A 21,464-nucleotide genomic window follows, 5' to 3' on the forward strand; every position below is an offset into this window, starting at 1 on the left:
GCCATCCAGTCCCCAGCAGACCAGTAGTGCTGCTGGCTTGCAAGCCGGATATGGGACATGACCAAAATGACAGGGTTGGACAACAACTCAGCACAACTCCCAGCCCATCAAACACTGTTTACAATGTGACTTGAGCTTACATGGGATTCAGCTGAGGTGAAATTTGCATCAACCCATACTCTTACACATGGTGACTTTCTTACACTTCATTTAAAACAGCCTCAAGAAATCCATTCATTTCTCCTGTTCTGTTTTCCACCACCTGTAGATCTACTCCACCTGAGAGAAGCTGAAATATACGGGCAGGACAGCTCTATTTGACCTGCGGTCACCATTTTCTCCCCCACTGCCTCCGTTATCCCACATGCACCTTGTGAGTTATATTGACTCTACAACCCCAACCCCTTCCTCTTGTGGCAGCTTGATGTGTGCTTCATTTTACAACATGTAGTCAGAAATAATATGAGTGACGTGTGTGCTGAGTATTTCTGCTTAAAGTAGTAAAATAAGTAAAAATAAAACATCCTTTTGGACACATAGTTGTTCTTCTGTCTCCTTCAGGTTCGCTGGAAATATTCATTCTGTATGAGAGCACTTATTCATCTATGTGTGTTTAGTATAGTACAGTACAGTACAGAATAATATAATATATAGTCTCTTGAACCAGGAATAGAAAGTGTTCAAAAATCAGATTTTCTTTCCAAATCAAGTTTGAGTTACACAGAATGCTTAACGCTGCATGAAAAAAGCCTCTCGTTTGTACAATTTAAAGCATATTTGATCTGTGTGTGTGTGTGTGTGTGTGTGTGTGTGTGTGTGTGTGTGTGTGTGTGTGTGTGTGTGTGTGTGTGTGTGTGTGTGTGTGTGTGTGTGTGTGTGTGTGTGTGTGTGTGTGTGTGTGTGTGAGTGTTTTGTGTGTTTTGTGTGTTTATGTACGACGTATTAAAGCATCAAAATTCCAAATAGGTATTAAAACATTCCTGTTATCTGTTCGATTCATTTAATAGCCTGCAGGAATGACAACAAACGGATTACTGAACAGTCAAATTATTAAAACCACGGTAACGTAAAAGGTGTTTTTTAGAGCATGAATAATCTTATTTTATTTGCGTTTTGGCTACAGATAAGATTAGGTTGTTGGTTAAATCTCCATTTAGACTGTATTTGAGACTCTAACTCTAACATTTACTAGGCTACATCTGTCAAGTTATTAAGTATTACTATGAATAATAATCGACACGTCTTGCCTTCTATAAAACTTAACTAAATCGTCATAAAAGATTTAATATTCTTCAACAAAAACAAAAGTTAAAAAGTGTTTTAATCCATAAATTATTAATTCTCCTAAGGAATATTGTGAATTCTGTAATAAACGGTTTGAGGCCATTCTAACGCCAACAGCAAATAATCCAACAGGGATTATTTTGAGTGTGCGTGGAAGGAGATCCGCGCTCGCCGCATCCCGGCTCGTATGTAAATGAGGCCCACGGAGGAGCTCCGGTGACAGCCGGCTGCTGAGGACCAATCACAGAGCTCGGAGATGGAAAGCAGTTTGTTTGACGCTCTGCAGGCAGGAGGTGTTAGAGGAAAGAGTGTCAACTCCTCCAGTGATGGAAAGAAGGATCCATTTCGCGTTTATTCGAGGTTTGCCTCCTAAACGATTGTGAACATGTTGTAACTTTGATACTAATTCTTTGCGGGATTTTTTTTTCTTCTTCCTTTACGAGAAATGCATTGGACTTAAGTGTGATTGATCTGTTTTCCTCGCTGCCCGACAGAACTCATGAGCCCCGCTTCAGAGCGACGGGTTTATGGAATCGCGCATTAGCTAATGATGTCTATGGGTTTCATGCCTGACAGTCTGAATGCCTCAGATCCCTCCAAATCGGCCTTTCTAGAGTTCGGCCACGGACATCCGGTGCACCAGCAGCATTCCTCCGGACTCGCTCACATTTACCCCGTTCATGCCTTGCACGGTGCTGGACATTCCCAGCACGAAAGTCCCTTTCCAGGCAGCGCGTCCTATGGCCGCTCCTTGGGCTACGCCTACCCCGGCGCAGTGAACACTCATCCCCCGTCTGCCTACACGTCCTACCAGCACAGCAATCACAGCAACAACAGCAGTCTGGCCCACAGCAGATTAGAACAATCAGGTATGTGAGAAAAGAAAAAAAAAAAAAGTGGAGATGTTGTTTAATTAATAACAATACACGTCTAAGTTTCAACCATATTCAAGCGCAATTTCCCTTCACTGAAAGTGTAATGCACGGACATCATGGGGCGCATTCCGCACTAAAACGTCTGCCTTCTGTCAGGGATGTTCCCTCTGTACCGTTTATGTTCTCTAATGGGGGCAGATTGTGCCATTAGTTTTATTAACCATAATTTTCCATGCCTGAATCAACTCATGGCCCGTGTAGCCTTGGCCCATATGTTAGGAACATGATCCGTTTATATTTTTTTATTTTTTTGTTGTCTAAGTTTTAATGCATAATAACAAAACGGTTCCAGAACAAAGCAGTCCTCTCATGTGTGTGGTTTCAATGGGTGTCGTCTCGTGTTTTAATGATTCATCCAGCGGCCTTTGTTATTTAAAAAAACCTGAAGATAATATCAATTAAAGCTGGTGTTGTCGATGACACATGAAACTCGACTGCACGAGTTATTTTAATGAACCTAATTAGCACGTTAAAGTTTGATCAAGCATTGTATTATTAAAAACGCATAAATTGCTTTCAGGCCCTCCAGCGCGGGGCCTGCACACTATTTTTCTATTTATTAACGGATCTGTTAAACTGCATCATTTATCAGGTCTTGTGTGACAGTTTGAAATGAATAAATTCTGCTCTAACACATGGTTAGAGCAGTGCTCTAACACATGGTTAGAGCAGAACCGCTTTTTGTGTTGACCTTCAATTAAAAAAAAACCCAAAACAAAACACTGTCAATTTATTAATTCTTGTTGTTTGGTCGATCTGCAAGGTCGTGAGAAGTCAATGGTGATTGAGAACAGGGATCCGCGTGTGAATGGCAAAGGGAAGAAAATCAGGAAGCCTCGGACCATCTACTCCAGCCTGCAGCTCCAGGCTCTGCACCAGCGCTTCCAGCAGACCCAGTACCTGGCCTTACCCGAGCGCGCCGACCTGGCGGCCAAACTGGGACTCACCCAGACTCAGGTGGGTCCCCAACTGTCCCAGCAGGTCTGAATAGAACAGAGGAAGCGTGCGGTGCAAGGTCTAAAAGACACATGCGTTATAAGTAATGAAACTGGATAGTGCACAATAGCTGTGAAACTATTCTGCAAAAAATGGCAATTTGATATCATCCATGTCATGGCATTTCAATTATAACTACATACATATTTTTTTTAAATTTCATTTAATCGATCTCAAAGCAGGTTGAATGTAAATCTGACTGAGAGAACAACAGGAAACTCTCTTATCTTTGCGTTATTAAAGATCTCGGCGATTCTGATGATCGTGTAACAGGACGAATTTGTAACTCGATCCTTTAATGAACAGTTTATTTACAGTATTTGGTCGTTTCGTGTTAGTATTTCCTGTGATTACTCGAAAGACTCGACAAATGAAGCATGACTGCGTCCGCAGTCGTCAGTCCGATGGATCATCTCCTCGAGGTTTATTTTGGAATGCATGTTTTGTCAGAGGAATGGGCCTTTTTGGGGGGGGGGGGTATTTTCATGTGTGTGTGTCCAGATATTTCAGAGACAAACAGGTGCATGTGCTGTTTCTTAAATCAGCTGAGAATGAAGTTTAAGATAAAAACAGAGACACCAATAGATCGTATCTGTCATCGTGCAAGGCATTATTACCTTAATCCCCGACACGCACCTCGTGTTTATAGAAGGATTCGTTCGGCTTTATGGTGTATTGTATGAATATTCATGCAAAATGTTCCCGTCTGAAAATATCCAATATTATCTGAACTTGCCAGGAATCAGTGAATCCCAAAGGAACGCGCTTTATTTCAATTTTTCTGATTTTGTCTTTGAATTGTTGCTGTCACGCTCATGCATATTTGGATTAACAATCAGAGACTTCAGTTAATTTATCACTCGTGAGAGGCCGAATGGCAACACGCCATTCAGACTTGGATTTTCAATCCCAACAAAGAAAAGAACAGAGTTATGACTTTTCTCATTTATTGCTCCCAAATGTTTAACCTCGGGCAAACTCTGAAAAGCATTTGATTGGGGGTATATGACACGCATAATGTGGCATAAAACGCCCTTCATAATGTTATTCGTTGCACTTTTGCGTTTAACGCAGTGGCATTTATTTACATTTTCCCTTTTTAGGTAAAAATATGGTTCCAGAACAAGCGTTCCAAGTATAAAAAGATCATGAAACATGGCAGCAGTTCAGAAGGAGAACATCTCCACAGCACCAGCTCCATCTCCCCTTGCTCGCCCGGGTTGCAGCAGCTTTGGGAGGTCTCCATGGCGACCAAAGGAGGCCAAATGCCCCCAAACAGTTACATGAACAGTTTTGGACATTGGTATCCAAACCACCATCCTCATCAGGACGCAATGCCCAGGCCTCAGATGATGTGAGTGGATTGCATTTGGCGTCATGCATGCCTCTATGTGAAGCGCACTTCAGAGAACACTGAATTTGGTCTCAATGCGTCTTGTCAGAACTGATTTGTGTTTAAATGTGTGTTAATGAGACTTTCATATATTTTTGTGTGCGTTTTTAATTCAGCTGTCACTGCAAAGTAACGACTCAAGCATAAAGCATGTTTTTAGATCCTTCATATTGTCTGTGCGACCTTTGGAGCGCGTCTGCACCTCACTGACATGTGGACCTGTTATATGCAGTTTAACAAGAGACTCTGGATAAAGGCATTTTTAAAGAACATTTTGTGTGCGTGGGTCTGTTTTTATTAGAAAACGAGTTTCATCTGTATGGTAGAACACACACAATGGGGACTGAACAAAAACTCAGCTGCAGTTTGATTATTTGACATTTGAAATATTATGAACTGACAAATTTCTTCAGGTTTCTGCTTTATCTGTTAAAAATCAGTGTTGTTGTTAAATATTTTTGAAGACGAATATGTGATTTATTTTTTTGTTGCACTGTGAAAAGGCCACATAGAGATCAATGACAGCTGATCCACGTGAACGTGTCCCATTCAGAGTACAAAACAGATCCCTCAACTACACCTTACAAATTAATTTAACATGTTCTAAAAATATTAGAATTGTACTTTTGAATCTAATGGCCAAAAACACTCATATGTTTCAGGAAAAAAAGAAAAAAAATTCTCAGCATGGTCCACCAACCAAAGGCATGCCCGCATTTACGCACGGCGGTCAAGTTCATTGTTAACTTTTACGCATGATGAACGAGTATATACCACGTACCACGTACGTTCAATTAATTCTTTGAATTTCAAAGGAAAATGTTTCAAATTTAACCAAATAAGAAATACTAATGATAACTACAATTATCTATAGGAAATTTTGACTTGAAAAAACAATAACAGCATTTAAAGAAGCGTGACGCAATATTTCTCTTTCTCTTCCGACACATACTTTAAGGAGAAAAAAATGTGCAAACAATATTTTAAGACTATTTTCCGTCTTGAGCCTTCATGGTTGACACTAGACGATGACAAATGACCGCGTATTTCCTGCAGCAAACTCCGACTGATTTATAGTTGTTTGCGGTGATAAGCACATTTTGGCGCTTAGCTGTTTAAACAACAGAAAAAGTCGTGGCCGAAGCTTGGATAATACTCTTAATTAAATTATTTACTGGTGTCTGATTAACGTCCACTGGCTCCTTTTCCCTTCTTTTCACTCGTCACTCGGCAGACATGGTTGTCTGGCAAACATTAGGATACAATTTGTCAGAATGTCACACAAACGACATGCAGTATTTAATGGATGCAAGCTCTGGTAACATTTCCACTTAGAAATAGACATTTTTAATGAAATACAATATATTTCTTTAACGGGTGGATGTCTTTCAATCTTCACTGCCTTTAGCAGTGTTCACAGCACAAATGCACAATAAGCGACTTAAACAGAAAGCAAATTTATTAGTTGCTTGACGGATCAAGATTTTTTTTTCTGTCTTTGAATATTTGAGCTACTCCTTCCTCAAAGATAAGGAAGTTACGCAAAAGCCGCAGTGGTTACTCCATTCACAGCATATCACAGTCACGTCAAACTACATTCAAACTGCATTGGCTACTGCAAGATCAAAACCCACAGTCATACAAACTACATTCAGTCCCGTCTTACCTCACTCAGCGACGTTTCGCCGTGTTAGGAGGCTCTAAAGCCTGCAGTGGTGTTGCTCTGGAGAACAGACACACTTCAGAGTCCTGGGTTTTCATTCCTCCAAGCTGATTTTCTCACATGGAGACAGGCTTTGTATTGCTTTAACATTTCCCTTTTTAAATATACATATAAATTATATATGCACCCTTGTGCCCGTTTCTTCATTCCTAATGATTATGCGCTTAGTTAAAAATGCAAACCCTGCAAGAGGATGCAAGAATTGCTCAACCAAGTGACGGGGCATCAGGGAAAATTATAGGCAATTTTACATCTCCAGATTAGAATAATGGCTCGGGGTGTTGGACAGACAGAGTAAGATCTTTTAAATAGTGGCTAATTATCATGAAAGCAGATTGAAGGGAAAGTGAAAAGGCTTTCAGTGTAATAGACAAGCAGAGCGGAGTGGACGGAAGGCTGGGAGAAGGGTTGAAGGGTAATGATAAAGGCAAGTCTGACTTGATCAATGCCAAGGTTCGTTGCAGTTATCAGAAATGAGGTGTCTGATGGGTTTTAATTGCAGGATAGCAATAAGAAGGAGAATAACTTGTTATTAAATCCCACTTGGTTTGAATGAGCAAGTGGCAAAGCAGGTCTCTGGGGTGATTATTGTTATTAACTTGAGTGAGCTGACATCTTGGATAATTGTGAGCTGCTTCTCTCTCTTAAAGAGAATGAATGCATGATTTGGTTTCATTTGAAGGAAGGCTTGACTTCGTTTTGAGAATGATGCATGTACACACGTGCGTACACACACACATACACATACACACACACACTTGCTGAATTAAAAGGTGGAATGAACTCATATTAGAAAAAACCAGATTTAAGAAGGTTTGGGGGTTTTTTTTGCTTTGTTTTGGGGTTCTTTAGTAATAGATTTCATTGTCTTTTTCTTTGTTGACGGTCACACCTCCATGCAGATTTGTTAAGTTTATAGGTCAAAACCAACTTCTCCTGCAGCAACAAACCCTAAAAAAGGTTCCAGGATGTGATGATATACATGCGTTGGAGCTCCACAGGCCGGTCCGGCCCTTGCCTGAGGTCACCCAGGGTTCACAAGTCCACAGCTGTCAAGGATGCCGTTTCTCCCTTCAGGTCAACCCAGTTTACAGCAAAATGGAGAGAGTGAGTGATCCCTAATGCAGCTGAAGCTGGACTCGGACCCAGGCAGAGCATTGGACAGCTGCTGGGTCTTTGCATGGGCGCAGTTCTCGACCTTCTTTTCAACTCATACCCTTGCACCCCAGAGACAAGTTCACTGTTGATTGTTGTGGGGGGGTGTGGTGTTAGAGGCTTGGACACCAGCTCTATCTTGGGTGCTGTGATGTTGTGCCATGCAGGATCACATTCAAGTTCAACAGTTCACCTCCATGGCTACTTAAAGCTTGTTGATGTTTCAAGACATATATGGGCACATCTGACAGCCCACACACACAAGAGTTGCCTGTAGCAAACATACGTTTGTCTTCGGCATGAATGTTTCCCCTGACAACCACAACGGAGGGCCACACATGCTGAGGGAGCCTCCGAGGAGCTGACATGCTCTTTTGATGAGATTTCATTGATATTAAAAGACAGTTGTAATCGCGTCGCTTTAGTCAAATCAGCGCAGGGCACTGAAATGATGAGTGATGCTATAGACAACTGGTGTTGAGTTCAAAGAAATAAACTTCAAGGGAATACAATAGAGGCCTGCATTCTAAACTTAACACATTTAGTGTTATGTGGAAAAATGTGAGTAAAATAGCTTTTCAGAATAAATTCAATGTCACAGGTGTCAAAGAAACTATTGAAACAACAACAAAAGAAAAGAAAATGTAACAGCACAAAGGTGTTTAAATATAACTACGTTAAGTAATAAATTCACTTTTCAGTTCATGAACAAGATGTTTTTTAATAGTGTAAACATAATATAATTATAGACGTGATAATGTATTAATTAAGAGATATTAGAGCTAATACTGTACGACAAAAAATCGAACTGGGTTTATTTTAAAATAAATCATATGCTGTATTTAGAAAACATTAACTATTAAAGCCCTTCACATCCCTCAAACATGTCTATCAGGCATGCATGAAATCATATATTAAAAATAGTAAAATGTAAAAATATTGACCCGAAGAAATTCTTAAGAAACACACATTTTAAAAAATATTTTATTTCCATGTTTTAAATATCGACAACCAAAAGCTTTTGGGCCAATTAATATAGTTAATGCATTTAATAGATTGGATGCAAGTCAGTTGGAAGATGAGTAAAAATATCCATTTACGTCAAATGAAATGTAGGTCACACTTGACACATGCCTTAAGACCAACATTTTTATTGACCCAATGGCGCAGTAAAGTTTTATACAGTAACACCTTCAGTCCTTAGCGCATACCATTCTGGTTACTAACAGCACTAGAAAACCCTATAAAACTCTACGAGAGGGACCACGAGTGCATTTTCTCTCAGTGCGTAATAACGCACTGGTGGTCCATGTGGACGAGATCGCCATTCCCAGTCTGTATCAAGTAATTCTGCATCATATACGGTTTATATGACCCATGAGGGTGGCGTCCACTGCAGTGGTAGTTGTGAAAACGAAGACAAGTTGTTTTTTCTATCACGGTCTGATTGTCGCTGTCACAACAGTCATTATCACAGTTGTCATGTTTATTGCATTTCAGTTAATGCAAATTCAAGACGGCGTTTCCAGGTTACACATGAGTCACAGTCGAGTTAATCTGTCTGTTTATTATCTGCAATTTAAAAAAAAAAAGTGTTTTACATCATATATGGTGGAACATGAAATATTGGGTAAACAATTACGAGATCAAATGTAAAAAAAAATAATAGGAGGAACGTTGAATAAAATTAAATAAAATATAAATAAATTAAGAAATACATTTTTAAAAAGAATATTTTCTTATATTTATATTATATTATGTTTTTCCTGTTTACCCTTGATGTCCCCTTCGAGACTCGACTGTTACACACTGCATGGATGTAGTCAACCTCCCCTCTGGGTGTGCTTGTGTTTGTGCTTGAGTTTGAGCGTACGTTTGAGAGTGCGCGCTGAACTGTCTCTCGTTATCAGGCATCTGAATGGTAATAAATCCGAGAGACTCCAGCGCGTCTGCTTGTTTGCCGCCGCTTTCTGCTGCGCTTTGCACGCGGTTGATGGAACCAAACCAAAAGACGTTAGTTCACCAAGCTCTACCAGTAACAACGTGTGTGTGTGTGGGTGTGGGTGTTGTCAGGGATTCAAATAATCATTTGATATTTAAATAATAACCTTAACAAAACAACGTATTACAAGATAAAACTGGCCAAGTTGCGCTGTTGTTCCGTTTAACTTCCAAGTTTCCAGGTTTTTTGGACAACATTTCAAAAACAGGACTGGAATAAACAATGAAAAGGTATAATTATAGTAGTTAATATCGCAGTAGTATTTATTCAAGCAGATGAGTCATTAATTTGAATAAGTAATTATAAAGCTGTAAACATAAAAGCTGTCTGTAGTGAAAGTTCAATTTATCCAAATTCACTGTTTCACGCATTTCAAAGAGGCGGCTGAACAGAGGTCTGTTTAAAAGTATATGATGGACACACAATATGCAAGTAACACCTTTATTCAAATGACAAAAAGGCAACAAGTGGACTATTTACATGAATATGATGAGAATTGATTTGGAAGCACAGAAGTGCGGTCGTGTTGTTTCAAACAGGTATGATCATAGTGGTTCTGTATATAATCACGTATTTACAGCCTTCGACGCTTTGTACAAATCCATATAAATATGACCTGAGTTTTTCTTGACGCGCTCTCTACAAGCCCACATGCATAATTTGAATGTAGCATGGATCAACTGCACAGTTTCAATCTCTGATTCGTGGTTAGGCTACGCTTTTAAAAAAAAACAAAAAAACTTTGCATATTCATTTACAAAAGAAGTTAAGAAAGAACAACAGAAGCGATAAATAATTTAAAAAAAACCACGCCAGATGTCCGTAAAATATACTGCAACAAGTGATCAGAAATCCCTTATGTGCTTTGAGAATGGAAACCCCAGTTCTGAAACATTCTTGATGGTCCAAAATCCAGGATGTTTCACTTCAGGCCTGCTGGTGCGCTCAGCCGGAGCTCGGTAGAGTCATTGCAGAGAGACCTCGTTTGGAACAAGAGAACCGAGACGAATCTGCTCTTGAGTCAATGTTAATAAACAGCTCCCACGCTTTGCTGTGGGACTGGGTGGTGTACGGTGCCCGGATGCTGTAGGTGTGATCCCTGCTGGTACCAGTGGTTGTTATAATCCTCCAGGTATGGCGGCGACGAGCTGTGCGTCGGTTGCGGTACTTGAGGTCTGCTCATCGAGGTGTTCTGAGGGGTGCTGTTCTCCCACACTGCGGGGGAGGGCGGGGAATTGCAGGCCATTGAGTCGCTGGCGTTTGGACTGTGCTCCAGGGGAACCTCACCGTTTTTGTAAAGTTTCTTGAACTTAGATCTCCGGTTTTGGAACCATATTTTGACCTGGGAGAATTAGAAAGTGCCCATTAAACGATCAGCCAAAAATAAAGTGCATTACAGTATACTAATATATAATATCTAAAATATGGTATTGTGACACACACACACACACACACACACACACACACACACACACACACACACACACACACACACACACACACACACACACACACACACACACAATTTAAAAAAAAAAAAATTTGTATATATATATCCTGCATGTCATATTAAAACAGACTCATAGTAGTACATATTGTAACAGAAAATGCGTATTTATAATGTTTATTATATTAATAATGTTTATTATATTAAGATCGTATGTAATTAAAGTAATAAAACGGCGAGACACAGAGTAGTAGAATTTACTGTGCGTCATTACGCACTGGCGACAATTTAATTTAATTTAATTTTATTCATTTTAATGTCCATATTGGACTGGCCTGTAAAAAACACTGCTCTATCACACAACATCAGGCCGGGCAGCTCACCTGTGTCTGCGTGAGGCCAAGCTGGGCCGCCAGCTCCGCTCTCTCGGGAAGCGCCAGGTACTGCGCCTTCTGGAAGCGCCTCTGCAAAGCAGCGAGCTGGTAGCTGGAATAGATCGTCCTCGGTTTGCGAATCTTTTTCGGTTTTCCATTCACCATGCGGACCTCAGGCTCTGGCTCTTCTTTTACTAAAACCACACAGAAAACAAAACACTAAATACACCATTGAAGGAAACTATGGAGCAGCAATGAAGTGCAAAACAAGAGTTTAAGAAAATGAAAATTGAAACTGACAAAATCACAAGATTACATGGGAATTGTGTTTACAAATGTTTTGCCATTGAAGTAAGGAAAGAAGGATTTTTAAAAAAGTGAATATGACGACCTCGAGTTCGTTTAATCCCAAAACTGTCTTGTATGATAATAATTTAAAAAAAAACTGTCCCGTAATAATAATTTAGTCGGATTGCTAGGACCACAAAAAACTTATAACTTAAGGAGGAATTAATATTAGCCACAGTCAAACCATGTTTGTTTGTGTCGAGCTGTTAATGGCTGGCCTGCTCCCAGCCGGCCTGTTAAAACAGCCTCTGTAGCTTAGTCAGAAGAAATACTGCTTTTTATTAATTCATTTATAGTCACAACAAATCAAATATACAGGCGGGTGAAGAATACTCTACTCTTGTAACGGGGACGTTTATGGACACAAGAGATGTAATTTGAAGTCAACATGTCACTTTGCAAATTTTTGTCTCTCATTTGTGCCACAAAATCTCCCCTAAAGCAAATGGAAACACACACACACACACACACACACACACACACACACACACACACACACACACACACACACACACACACACACACACACACACACACACACACACACACACACACACATTAAATAAATCAAACGATAAGGACAATTGATGAGACAGGATGGTGATGTCCGTTATATCCAGTCAAGGATCCTTATCAATCTTTTCCCCCACGCACAGGTCACATTGCCCACGCTGGATGAAAACACGACTACAGTAACATTACTGGTGACGATCTGGTCATTTACCTGAGCTCGGAGGTGAGGCCTGCAGGTGATCTCTGTTGTAATGTCCGAACTGTCTGTAGCTGTTCGTGTAGCCGTATTCAGACTTGGTGACGTACGCTCCAGCGGCTCCCATTCCGTTCAGATTAAACTGATGATGGTAAGAGTTCATGGGCTGTCCGTACGGTTGACTCTGATAATATTCGTGCTGGCCGTGGGCCGTCTGTCCGCTGTAGTAGCCCATGTCTGTCACCGAAGATTCGGGGAGAGTCGGAGAGTCCTTGGAGTTCGGATGGCAACTCATAGATCCTGGAAGATCGGTCAAGATACACGCGATTTTCTTCTCATAAATCTGTCCGGCGCTCATGGTGAAAGCAGCCCTCCAGAGTAAAAAATTTTTTTTTAAAAATCCACCGGTGGATTCTTTGAGGAGTGCACAAAACAATAAAATTCAAAATTCAATAAAATGACTAATGCGTAAGGGCACTCTTTAGACGAACAGTTTTTGGAAGACCTATAATCCCGTGAAACTCTCCCAGCTGCAGAAACTTGGATGTGGCATCGGTCGGGCTCAGTGACACAGAGTTATAGAGAGCTGGGCTGGAAACTGTCTTCTCATTGGCTCCACGGCCAGCCCCACTACACCAGCAACCCCCCCCCTCACTCCAACACCACCCTCCCACCCCCTTGCGCTCAAGGCAAAGTGGTGGTGTAACTCAGTCGTCAGCCAAGAGCGCACGCATACCTGAGCGCGCTGAGTGTTCTGCCTTTATATTTGCATTTACCTGTTCACTGGGTAAACACGAGGCGCTGTAGGCATCCGTGGACTGTCTGTCCAAAACACGACAACCTTCAGGTCCAGTTATTATTAAAAGTCTGCGGTCGCAACGTGGAACTCGGTTCAGCACTGACCACTTCAGGCAGCCAACACCGTCCCACGATGTATTTTACGCAGTGTTTGCTCAAACGGTGCCCTCTCCATTATTCATCCAGTTGAAATGTTGCCAGCCAGTCTCCCACGGACTCCTGTTGTCATTCAAATGTGACAGACGTGGAGAGCTTTACGCGAAAGACATGGAATCGATAGGTGAAAAGACTCGTTCAACTGATATGGCCAGAGGGTGAATTCTTCTGCACCTCCAGTTCATGCGCTTGTGCGTGAATGCAAATTTCGTCGACACAGCAAATACATTTTCGAAACGTACCAACAGAGAAAAAAAAAATCTGTTGGACGTTAAACAGTCAATAGTAGATATTTTATGGGGAATTTTAAATATATTGTCCCGCCTGTAATATTTTTTTTCCTAGTGTAACAAAACACGGTATGCAGCGCCCCCTGCTGTGGAAAGTTTTTTTCCTGAACAATGCGACAATATAGTGTTAAAAGATTTAGATGTCCAACCCATTTTTTTTGTCGGTTACTTTTAAATATTTAAATTTCAAATAATTTTTCTTACATAAATTTTGTAAAATATTTTCCACGACACCACTGACATTTCCCGTTTCCTTAGTTGACGCAATTGTTTGATACACTAGCGCCATCTTTTGGTGGATTTCTGTAAGTACTGTCATGACAGTTCCATCATTTTGAGTAACATTTTTAAAAATAAAATTAGCATGGTTTAGTGTGTTTGAATGTATGTGTATAGTTGATAAAAAAAATAAAACATAACACGTTGAATAATAAAGTTAAATAATAAAACATGAACAAATTTGTGAGTTATGACATGACATTTCACATGACATTTATTTACAAAGTACTCTGACTCTTCAATTTCCAAAAATGTCACTAGAATTCCTGACAATCATTTTTGTTTTAGCCATTGTTTTCACCACTTTTCTTTTGTCTATGTTATCATGTATCTTTGCACTTGTTTTAGTATGTGACTTTCGTGGTTTTTGTTTTGTGTTTAACATCTCAGAGCAAATAGTTTGCAAAATGCTCCCAGACCCTATAAACACATTTAATATGATGACAAAGAAACTGTGCAGGCCTTAAGTTGGTTTTCACAGACTAAATCTGTATCTCTGTGAAGCTTCCGGTCTCACAGTCAATCTATGACAAAAAATGAGTGGAAAATTCTAATCCAGAGTATCTGACTGACTGACATTTTTTTTCCTCTGGTTTTAGAAACTCAAAGCTACTGCTGGTATAACATGATCTGCTGAGAGGGATCATTAGTTTTAATGGTGTAGAACCCTAAATGAACAGCAGATGGTGTGTATGTCCGTCCATCCATCTTCTAGGTGGATATGTGTTTCATCTTTATGTTTATGTTCTCAGAAAAACTGAAATGGCACATATAACATAACCCAGAAAGATATGAGGAAATGAAAATAAAATCAACTGTCCATTGCCAATCTAAATGCAATCTTTGATTATTGTTTCATAGTATGCTTAAACAAGAAATACAAATGCTGTTGAAGATAGAAGACTCCTTCGAGGGTTTAAATTGTGCGAGAGATATATGAGGTTTTTTTTTAAATAATAATTGAGTGGGTTTTCCAACACACATTTTGGATTTCATTTCCTCTAAGAAAGTCATGTTTGTACTCTGTTTCTAAGTGATCTTGACTTGACTCAAACTAATTGTAGGTTAGATTTCATAGTGCCATAAAAATGCAAAAAGGCTTCAGTTCTTGTGTTCTTGCCTACATAAACTTTTAAACAGGAAAAATTTGAGACATCAATATGAATGAAACTACTTCTTCAACATTTCTTTACAATTTCAGTTTTTGTGGATAATTTGCTGTCAGGTTACACCCATGGTAATCCTCCATGTTATTGCAAAGACCAGACCCTTAATCTGCAAACTTGATGTTTGTCTTTCATCCACAAATTTCATTCCAGACACTAGACAGTGATTCTCAAAACTCCTAAACATAGTGATTTATAGTCTGATATAGCTGCTCTTCTCAATCTCTAAAGTGGCTCACATCAGGGGGGTTTTTCCCATCAGAGAATACTGTATGGCATTTATTTCTGAGTGTAAATCTAAGCTGCGCATGTTCAGATGAAGTCTTACAGTCTACACCTATAAAAAATGAAACCCTCACAACATGGGAACACGAGACCGATTTCAGGAAAACGGTTTGTTCTTTTCCCAATGCAGTGTGTAAATGTAGAACAGCTGGCTCAGGTCCAGCTCAGGACAAAAACTGAGACCACTGAAAAGCTTTGGTAATTACTAACAAGGTATCTGTCTGATCGCTGCAAGGGAAAAAACAAGTGCAAGTCTATCTTTTTTCTTTTTTTTTAACAGATGGAAGCATGTTTCCTCAGGGAAACTAATGGTCTTCCCATTTTTAACTTCTAAAGCCCTCCTGAGAGTCATCAGTGTGATTGCACAACCCCTTTGTACCAACATGAGCAATGACTTTACTACTTTGCTGGTATGGCAATGTATGTACTTTTACCTCTAGTATGAGATGCACTTCCTGCCGTATTTCTCCCTGCAGCTTTTCTGTTTATTCAATTTCAAAATACCTGCTTGAACATTCCAGATTGAATTGACTCTACCCAACGTTCTCTTTTCCTGTTATAGAATGAAAATATGTGTAAGTCGTAGCAATAATACAGGATAGGGAATAAAGATTGTGTAGAAAGCTTTTCCGGGCTGTAAAAAAAATGCAGAAAAGTCGTGTCCCTGCAAGGCTTCAGAGGAAAACCTACTACTTACTGATTTATTTGAACTTGCCAGTGAGGACATCTACAGTAGAGCCCTTACATATTTAATCAAGTTACGGGAATCCCCATAACAGTTCTGCGGAGGACGTTTAGCATTTAATTATGAGGCCACTATTCACATCACAAAAGCTAACTGCTTCCTAGACCCCTTAGACATCAGTGCAATTCTATCTCACTTTGAAAACTTCAAGGCAGCAGCGTGGAGATCCTTGAGATAATGAAGCGCCACTGGCTAGTTTGTCCAGATCTGATTGAATGGCTCGATCACTCAGGGGGTTAGGACACTCTCATGAGTGGGAGAACTGGACGTCTATTAGTGGCTAACTTGCTCTTTCTCTCTCTGCTTTCTAACTCTCTCTTTTTCTTTAGTCCTGATTGGAGATAAAAAGAGAAAAAGGCAATGAGACAAGGACTCTGTGTAATGTAGATGTGTGTGTCCAGACAGGGAAAGGTCAGCTGATGCTTCTATCCTTCACCCTCTTCTACGATCGTTCATGAGTAAGTTCTTGCTGGACTTTCTTCATGGGAAAAAAAGAACATGATATTTACAACACATTATCCAAACAATGGATTAAAAGTACAATATCATGGCACAGGCAGAAAGTCCAAATGAGAAAACCACAGAGAAGGACTTCCTCTAAAAATTGGCCAAAAGCTCAGCTCTCCCATCCTTCCTAACTAAAAATACGTGACTTGATCTGGGATATCTCTGGAACAAATTATTCCTCTTGGCTCCCAGCGGTGTTGTAAGTTGGCCCAGCAACATGGAATCGAGACGTCGCTGTTCTCAGGCTGCCTCACATCAGGACAGTGTGCTGTGCAGACATGGTGAGTGCATGTGTGTGTGTGTGTGTGTGTGTGTGTGTGTGTGTGCGTGCGTGCATGTGTGTGTGTGTGTGTGTGTGTGTGTGTGTGTGTGTGTGCTTGTGCCTGTGTGTTGTTCACTTTAGGGGACCAGACGAAAAAGACCAGGTAAGAACTGAGTAATGTGTTCCCAAAGCTCCACAGCTGTCAAAGAATTCAAAAAACTAATAGAAGACACATGTTGCCAGATGTTAAAGGGCATGCCCTCCCACATGCATGCACCCATGCACAGAAACATATTCAAAACACCTTCCAAAGCAAAATGCTCCCCTGCAGGTCTGTGTCCACCCACACCAACTCACATATGACCTGAAAAACACCAAGAGTCCAGTGACTATTGGCCATCTGCTGCTTTTAATGGATCAGTAATGATGCTTCTCTCTCCCTAGTCGTGGTCAATAGTATTCATTTGGATCCTATTAATTGTACAGGATAGGAAATCTTTAATGGGGTTTTCTGTTTTTGTGGTTGCTTGGGTTTGTTTGTTCTGTGACTGAATGTTTTTTTCCCATTTTAGCATCAGCTAAAACTTGTTTGTCCTCTTAACTAAAACCAAGGTAAATCCTCTCTGAAGACAAGAATAATCTCATTTACTGCCTACATTGTATTATTTCCAATCAAATAGTAAAACATGGTGATTCAATTTAGAATAGAACTGAGTCAGTGTTGTGAACAAGATGATAGTTTCACTTTGACCACTTTTACCTACAAATAATAGACAAATCTATGGTGCGGTGGTGTGTTATCACTGTCATCTCACAGCTGAAGGTTCTGGGTTCTGATCCCTTTCCATGTGAAACTTGCATATTCTCATCTTGTCTGCATGGGAACCCTTTGAGAGTTCTCCCGATTCTAATTTAATGGGAATTTAAGTGAATATTCATATGTCGTTTTTTGGAAAATGTGGATGTGAGTAAGCTGCTGGTTTATCTTTCTATTGTTGGCCCCATGAAGAACTGGTGAACTGGTGAACTGTTCAGCGTGAACCCTGCCTCTTTCCCAAAGTCAGCTGGGATAGGATCAAACCACTTGTGACTCTGCAAGGATAAATAGACATCGGATGGATGGGTGGTTTTAATCACTAATGCATGAAGACTTCAAAAAGTTAAGGTAAGTAGCAAATCAATGACAAATGCAAAGCAATGAGTAGTTAAAAAATAGAAGTTGTCTAAATAATTGAAATGATGGATAAATGTAACAAAAAAAAATTAAAAGTATATAACATTAAACTCGTGTTAATGAGGAAAATGGGGGTGACAGTGTGTGTGTGGTTGTTTCAGGGGCTTGTACACACATACAGTATATGCATGTCTGAATATACTAACAAAATGCCACCAGGAGTGAAAAAAATAACAGTTTCCTACAGGATCAATAAAGTACATTTCTTTTTTGTCTTTCTTTCTTAAAATATCAATAAATTGAGTAAGCACAATAGACTCATTTTAAATACATAGAAAAACACAATCTGATGCATCCTGTATCAAAAGTTGCATCCCTTAATTGCTGGTCTGGGTCTGTCTCATCTGTAATCCCTCACTATTCACACCACCCGACAGCATCTGCTGCTGCTGCTGCTGGTCCTCTCCATCTCTTCCACTCAGCTGGCACAAACTGCACAGAGGCATCCCTACAAGTATCTCGTCTTGGCAACCCAAGTGAAATCGGCAAGAATGCTTCTATTCTCCAGCTTCGCTTTGCAAAGAGTGAATGTGAAGAGCGCCTGGTGGAAACAGCTGTTCAGGGAGTGATCAAAAGAAAGAGACTTCTTTCATTACGACGTCTTTGTTGGCCCTCCACTCGAACTTTGGTATTCACTTTGGCCACTCTCTGTGTGGGCCTCAAGCCAACGGTGAGCACTAGGCAATAGCATGCTTATAGGAGAAATAATATGCTAGTATTTGAAATTTCACTCAATTTGCAGCAAAATTAACAACAGATCTTCCCCAATGATTATTATTCACACACGTTTGCAAATTGCTCAGTATTCCAAGACTCTGATGGAGACCCTGCTATCCCACGCTTTATCTTGACCCGTCAACCGTTTGTTACCATATCCATTGGTATTATCACTGAGGTGGGAATATATAGCCTTGGTTACAGCTGGAGTGTCCTTGAATTTGTTGGGCTGAGATGTCGTCTCTCAGGATTCTAGCAGGAAGCTCCACCCTGATCGTGTTTGTTTAGGCTCAGACTAAACTTTACAGAGGACTAGATGAAACTCTCTTATCTAGTGATTACCCCTAAATCTGTAGGCAGGATGACACCAGTTTTCATCCCAATATTATCAAATGGATTTCCTCAAGGTTCAAGCAAAATGATTGCAGTCAGCACCAAAAGGCTTTAACACCAACTGTGTGGTCTTGAGCATTGTCTAGTTTGCTAGACGAGGATGTTTGTTGCACTCTTCATTTAATAAATATGCATAAAAATCTTTATTTCCACTCAACTGATCATAAACACCCTTTGTTTAGGTGAAATTCATATGTAGTCAAATGCCACTGGAAATCTTTAGTCAGCAGGAAAATCATGGAAATCTTGTGTAAGACATCCACCTAGTTATTTGGTGGGCTTGTTAACAAAGGATAGCGAGCTGTCATTTTTCTAGGCATGCCTGAGCACGGCAAACTCTGGGAGTTCCAGTCCTTCCCCCTTTTCCACCTAAGTTTACACAAAATCTCCACCGCGGTCTCTCTTTTCCATCTCATAAACTTGAAGTCATAATCGTAAAATCAAATCTGGAAGAATGAATGAATCAACTTGTGAAATCAGAAAGTCTGACCATGGGTTTCTAACTAAATATTTGGGCCCGGGAGGGGATTGTCCACCCTACCTCCACTCACTGTTCTCTTGCAGTGCTGGTCCTCAGGGAATGTATGGAGTATAGTCCGGGGATATATATATATATATATATATATATATATATATATATATATATATATATATATATATATATATACTGTACCTCCATCAAAAGATTCATAACCAGGAGAAGCCTACTTGTAAAAGGTCCAAATGCCCTGGGGGGTATGTGGACAGAATGTCCAGTATTGTGCTCGACAGAGAGATAACTAGCAGTCAAACAAGCAGACAACATGACATAGTAATGGATATTTATGGATAAATGGCTGAGAACAGTTGTCTCAGGTAGGGTACCTACATTTTTCTTCCACAGACTGTCAGACAGACCACCGTGTACAGGACAGTGCCCCCGGAGAGGCCCCCGCTGGGTTCGTCTTACTAGCCTAGTCCTTACTAGTGTTCCATGCTAATGAATGGGCATTTAATGATCTGAGAGGGCCATTCAATTGAGTGGAAAATGTGCAGTTCTGTAGAGCACAGCTCCATTTATTGTTGGAAACAAAGAGCTTGGCTCAGAATTCACACACAATGTGGAGGGGGATGCACATACTCTGGAATGAGAGCTGGCTGAATACACACATGCAGCATGGATGGCCTCAGTAGTATTCCCATGGTCTAACACCAGTCCCTTAATGAGGGGCTACCTAACCCTAAACTGTACAATGTGTTGTTTTTCTACCACCAATCAGATCTGAACCATCTGCCACACTCACAACAAACATCCACACAGACCACAGCTTTGGCTGTTGAAAACCAACACACATGTCTTTAATATAAACCATCCTTTATGTTCCTGCTCTCATCTCTGGGGGTCATGCAAGCTCAGTAATAAACAAAACGGCACCATGTGGTTTCAGAGGATCCGCTGCAAACAGCCGATCAAATGGAGACAGGAAAAGAAATCCTCCAAGTGTTTATAGGAAGTCTAAGGGACGATTGGTGAAGATGCAGGGGTCGGGAACCAGACAGCCCATAAGTCGTACAGACAGGAAGGAGGCTTTATGCAGAGCGCCGTCAATCATATCAACTCCGTTTAACCACGGGAGGGAGGACGAGTGATGTGGGCGCAAGCTAGCATTGTGTTTGCTGGTTAGATTTACTGCAGTTACCCTTCAGATTGTGTCATCATTCAATGGTCTGTCCACCTGATTGCATTAGACTTGGTGATGCACCAACATGCATCAGATTTACTGCCTTACATGTTCAGCGTGAGGAATGGGGGCTCCTAATAACTACATTAGGTCAATGTAAATTGGAGTAAGATCATTCAGCTTGTCAATGCAGCAATGTGACTCTTAGAGACAATTGTAAACCAATATTCCAGATCCATTCATGGTATTCTATCTCCAGAGACCGGACCGTTCTGTCAGGTACGATAAAGTGCGGTCATGTGTGTTTTCTGCTCCACACCTATTAGAGCCATGCAGCTTTTTGAAAGAGGGAATGGCTTGTGTTCCACAGACGGAGAACCACTGCTTCAGTAAACAGTGCAGACAAGCGATGGTGTAAGCTTCACTAGCTTGTTAAATATCAAGTTCTGAGTTAATGTGTCTTGACTAAGGTGAAATGCACTTGTGACCTTTCGAACACATGTGGCAGCCAATCTCAGACAAGTGTGGTCTGAGAGGAAAACACAAGAGAGAGTCCTGTTGTGATTGAGCTGCATATAAAGGTCAAGCATGTGTCATTCCCCAGA

At 40.5% G+C, this 21,464-nt stretch overlaps 2 protein-coding genes across 2 annotated transcripts; one reads left to right on the forward strand and one right to left on the reverse strand.

The window, feature by feature from the left end:
* Window positions 1-1,572: 1,572 nt before the first annotated feature.
* On the forward strand, window positions 1,573-4,873 carry dlx4b (distal-less homeobox 4b). The gene is made up of 3 exons (XM_068305723.1): window positions 1,573-2,153; window positions 2,983-3,176; window positions 4,319-4,873. Exons 1-3 carry the CDS (start codon window positions 1,832-1,834, stop codon window positions 4,571-4,573), a joined length of 771 nt encoding a protein of 256 aa, XP_068161824.1. The 5' UTR covers window positions 1,573-1,831; the 3' UTR covers window positions 4,574-4,873.
* A 5,042-nt stretch (window positions 4,874-9,915) lies between these two features.
* dlx3b (distal-less homeobox 3b) lies at window positions 9,916-12,924 on the reverse strand. The gene is made up of 3 exons (XM_068305535.1): window positions 12,382-12,924; window positions 11,319-11,503; window positions 9,916-10,830 (listed from the first exon to the last, which is right to left on the reverse strand). The coding sequence occupies exons 1-3, from the start codon at window positions 12,722-12,724 to the stop codon at window positions 10,516-10,518; spliced, it is 843 nt and encodes a 280-aa protein (XP_068161636.1). The 5' UTR covers window positions 12,725-12,924; the 3' UTR covers window positions 9,916-10,515.
* Window positions 12,925-21,464: the final 8,540 nt, after the last annotated feature.

Source organism: Antennarius striatus, chromosome 21 (assembly GCF_040054535.1).
Source record: "Antennarius striatus isolate MH-2024 chromosome 21, ASM4005453v1, whole genome shotgun sequence".
NCBI lineage: Eukaryota > Metazoa > Chordata > Actinopteri > Lophiiformes > Antennariidae > Antennarius > Antennarius striatus.

What these genes read in the sequence shown, in the direction of transcription:
- dlx4b (XM_068305723.1), top strand. Translation starts at nt 1,832, where the DNA reads ATGATGTCTATGGGTTTCATGCCTGACAGTCTGAATGCCTCAGATCCC. An exon ending in CAGCAGATTAGAACAATCAG is followed by an intron (nt 2,154 to 2,982) that starts GTATGTGAGAAA and finishes TCGATCTGCAAG; the next exon opens with GTCGTGAGAAGTCAATGGTG. An exon ending in TGGGACTCACCCAGACTCAG is followed by an intron (nt 3,177 to 4,318) that starts GTGGGTCCCCAA and finishes TTCCCTTTTTAG; the next exon opens with GTAAAAATATGGTTCCAGAA.
- dlx3b (XM_068305535.1), bottom strand. Translation starts at nt 12,724, where the DNA reads ATGAGCGCCGGACAGATTTATGAGAAGAAAATCGCGTGTATCTTGACC. An exon ending in GGCCTCACCTCCGAGCTCAG is followed by an intron (nt 11,504 to 12,381) that starts GTAAATGACCAG and finishes GTGTGGTTTTAG; the next exon opens with TAAAAGAAGAGCCAGAGCCT. An exon ending in TTGGCCTCACGCAGACACAG is followed by an intron (nt 10,831 to 11,318) that starts GTGAGCTGCCCG and finishes TAATTCTCCCAG; the next exon opens with GTCAAAATATGGTTCCAAAA.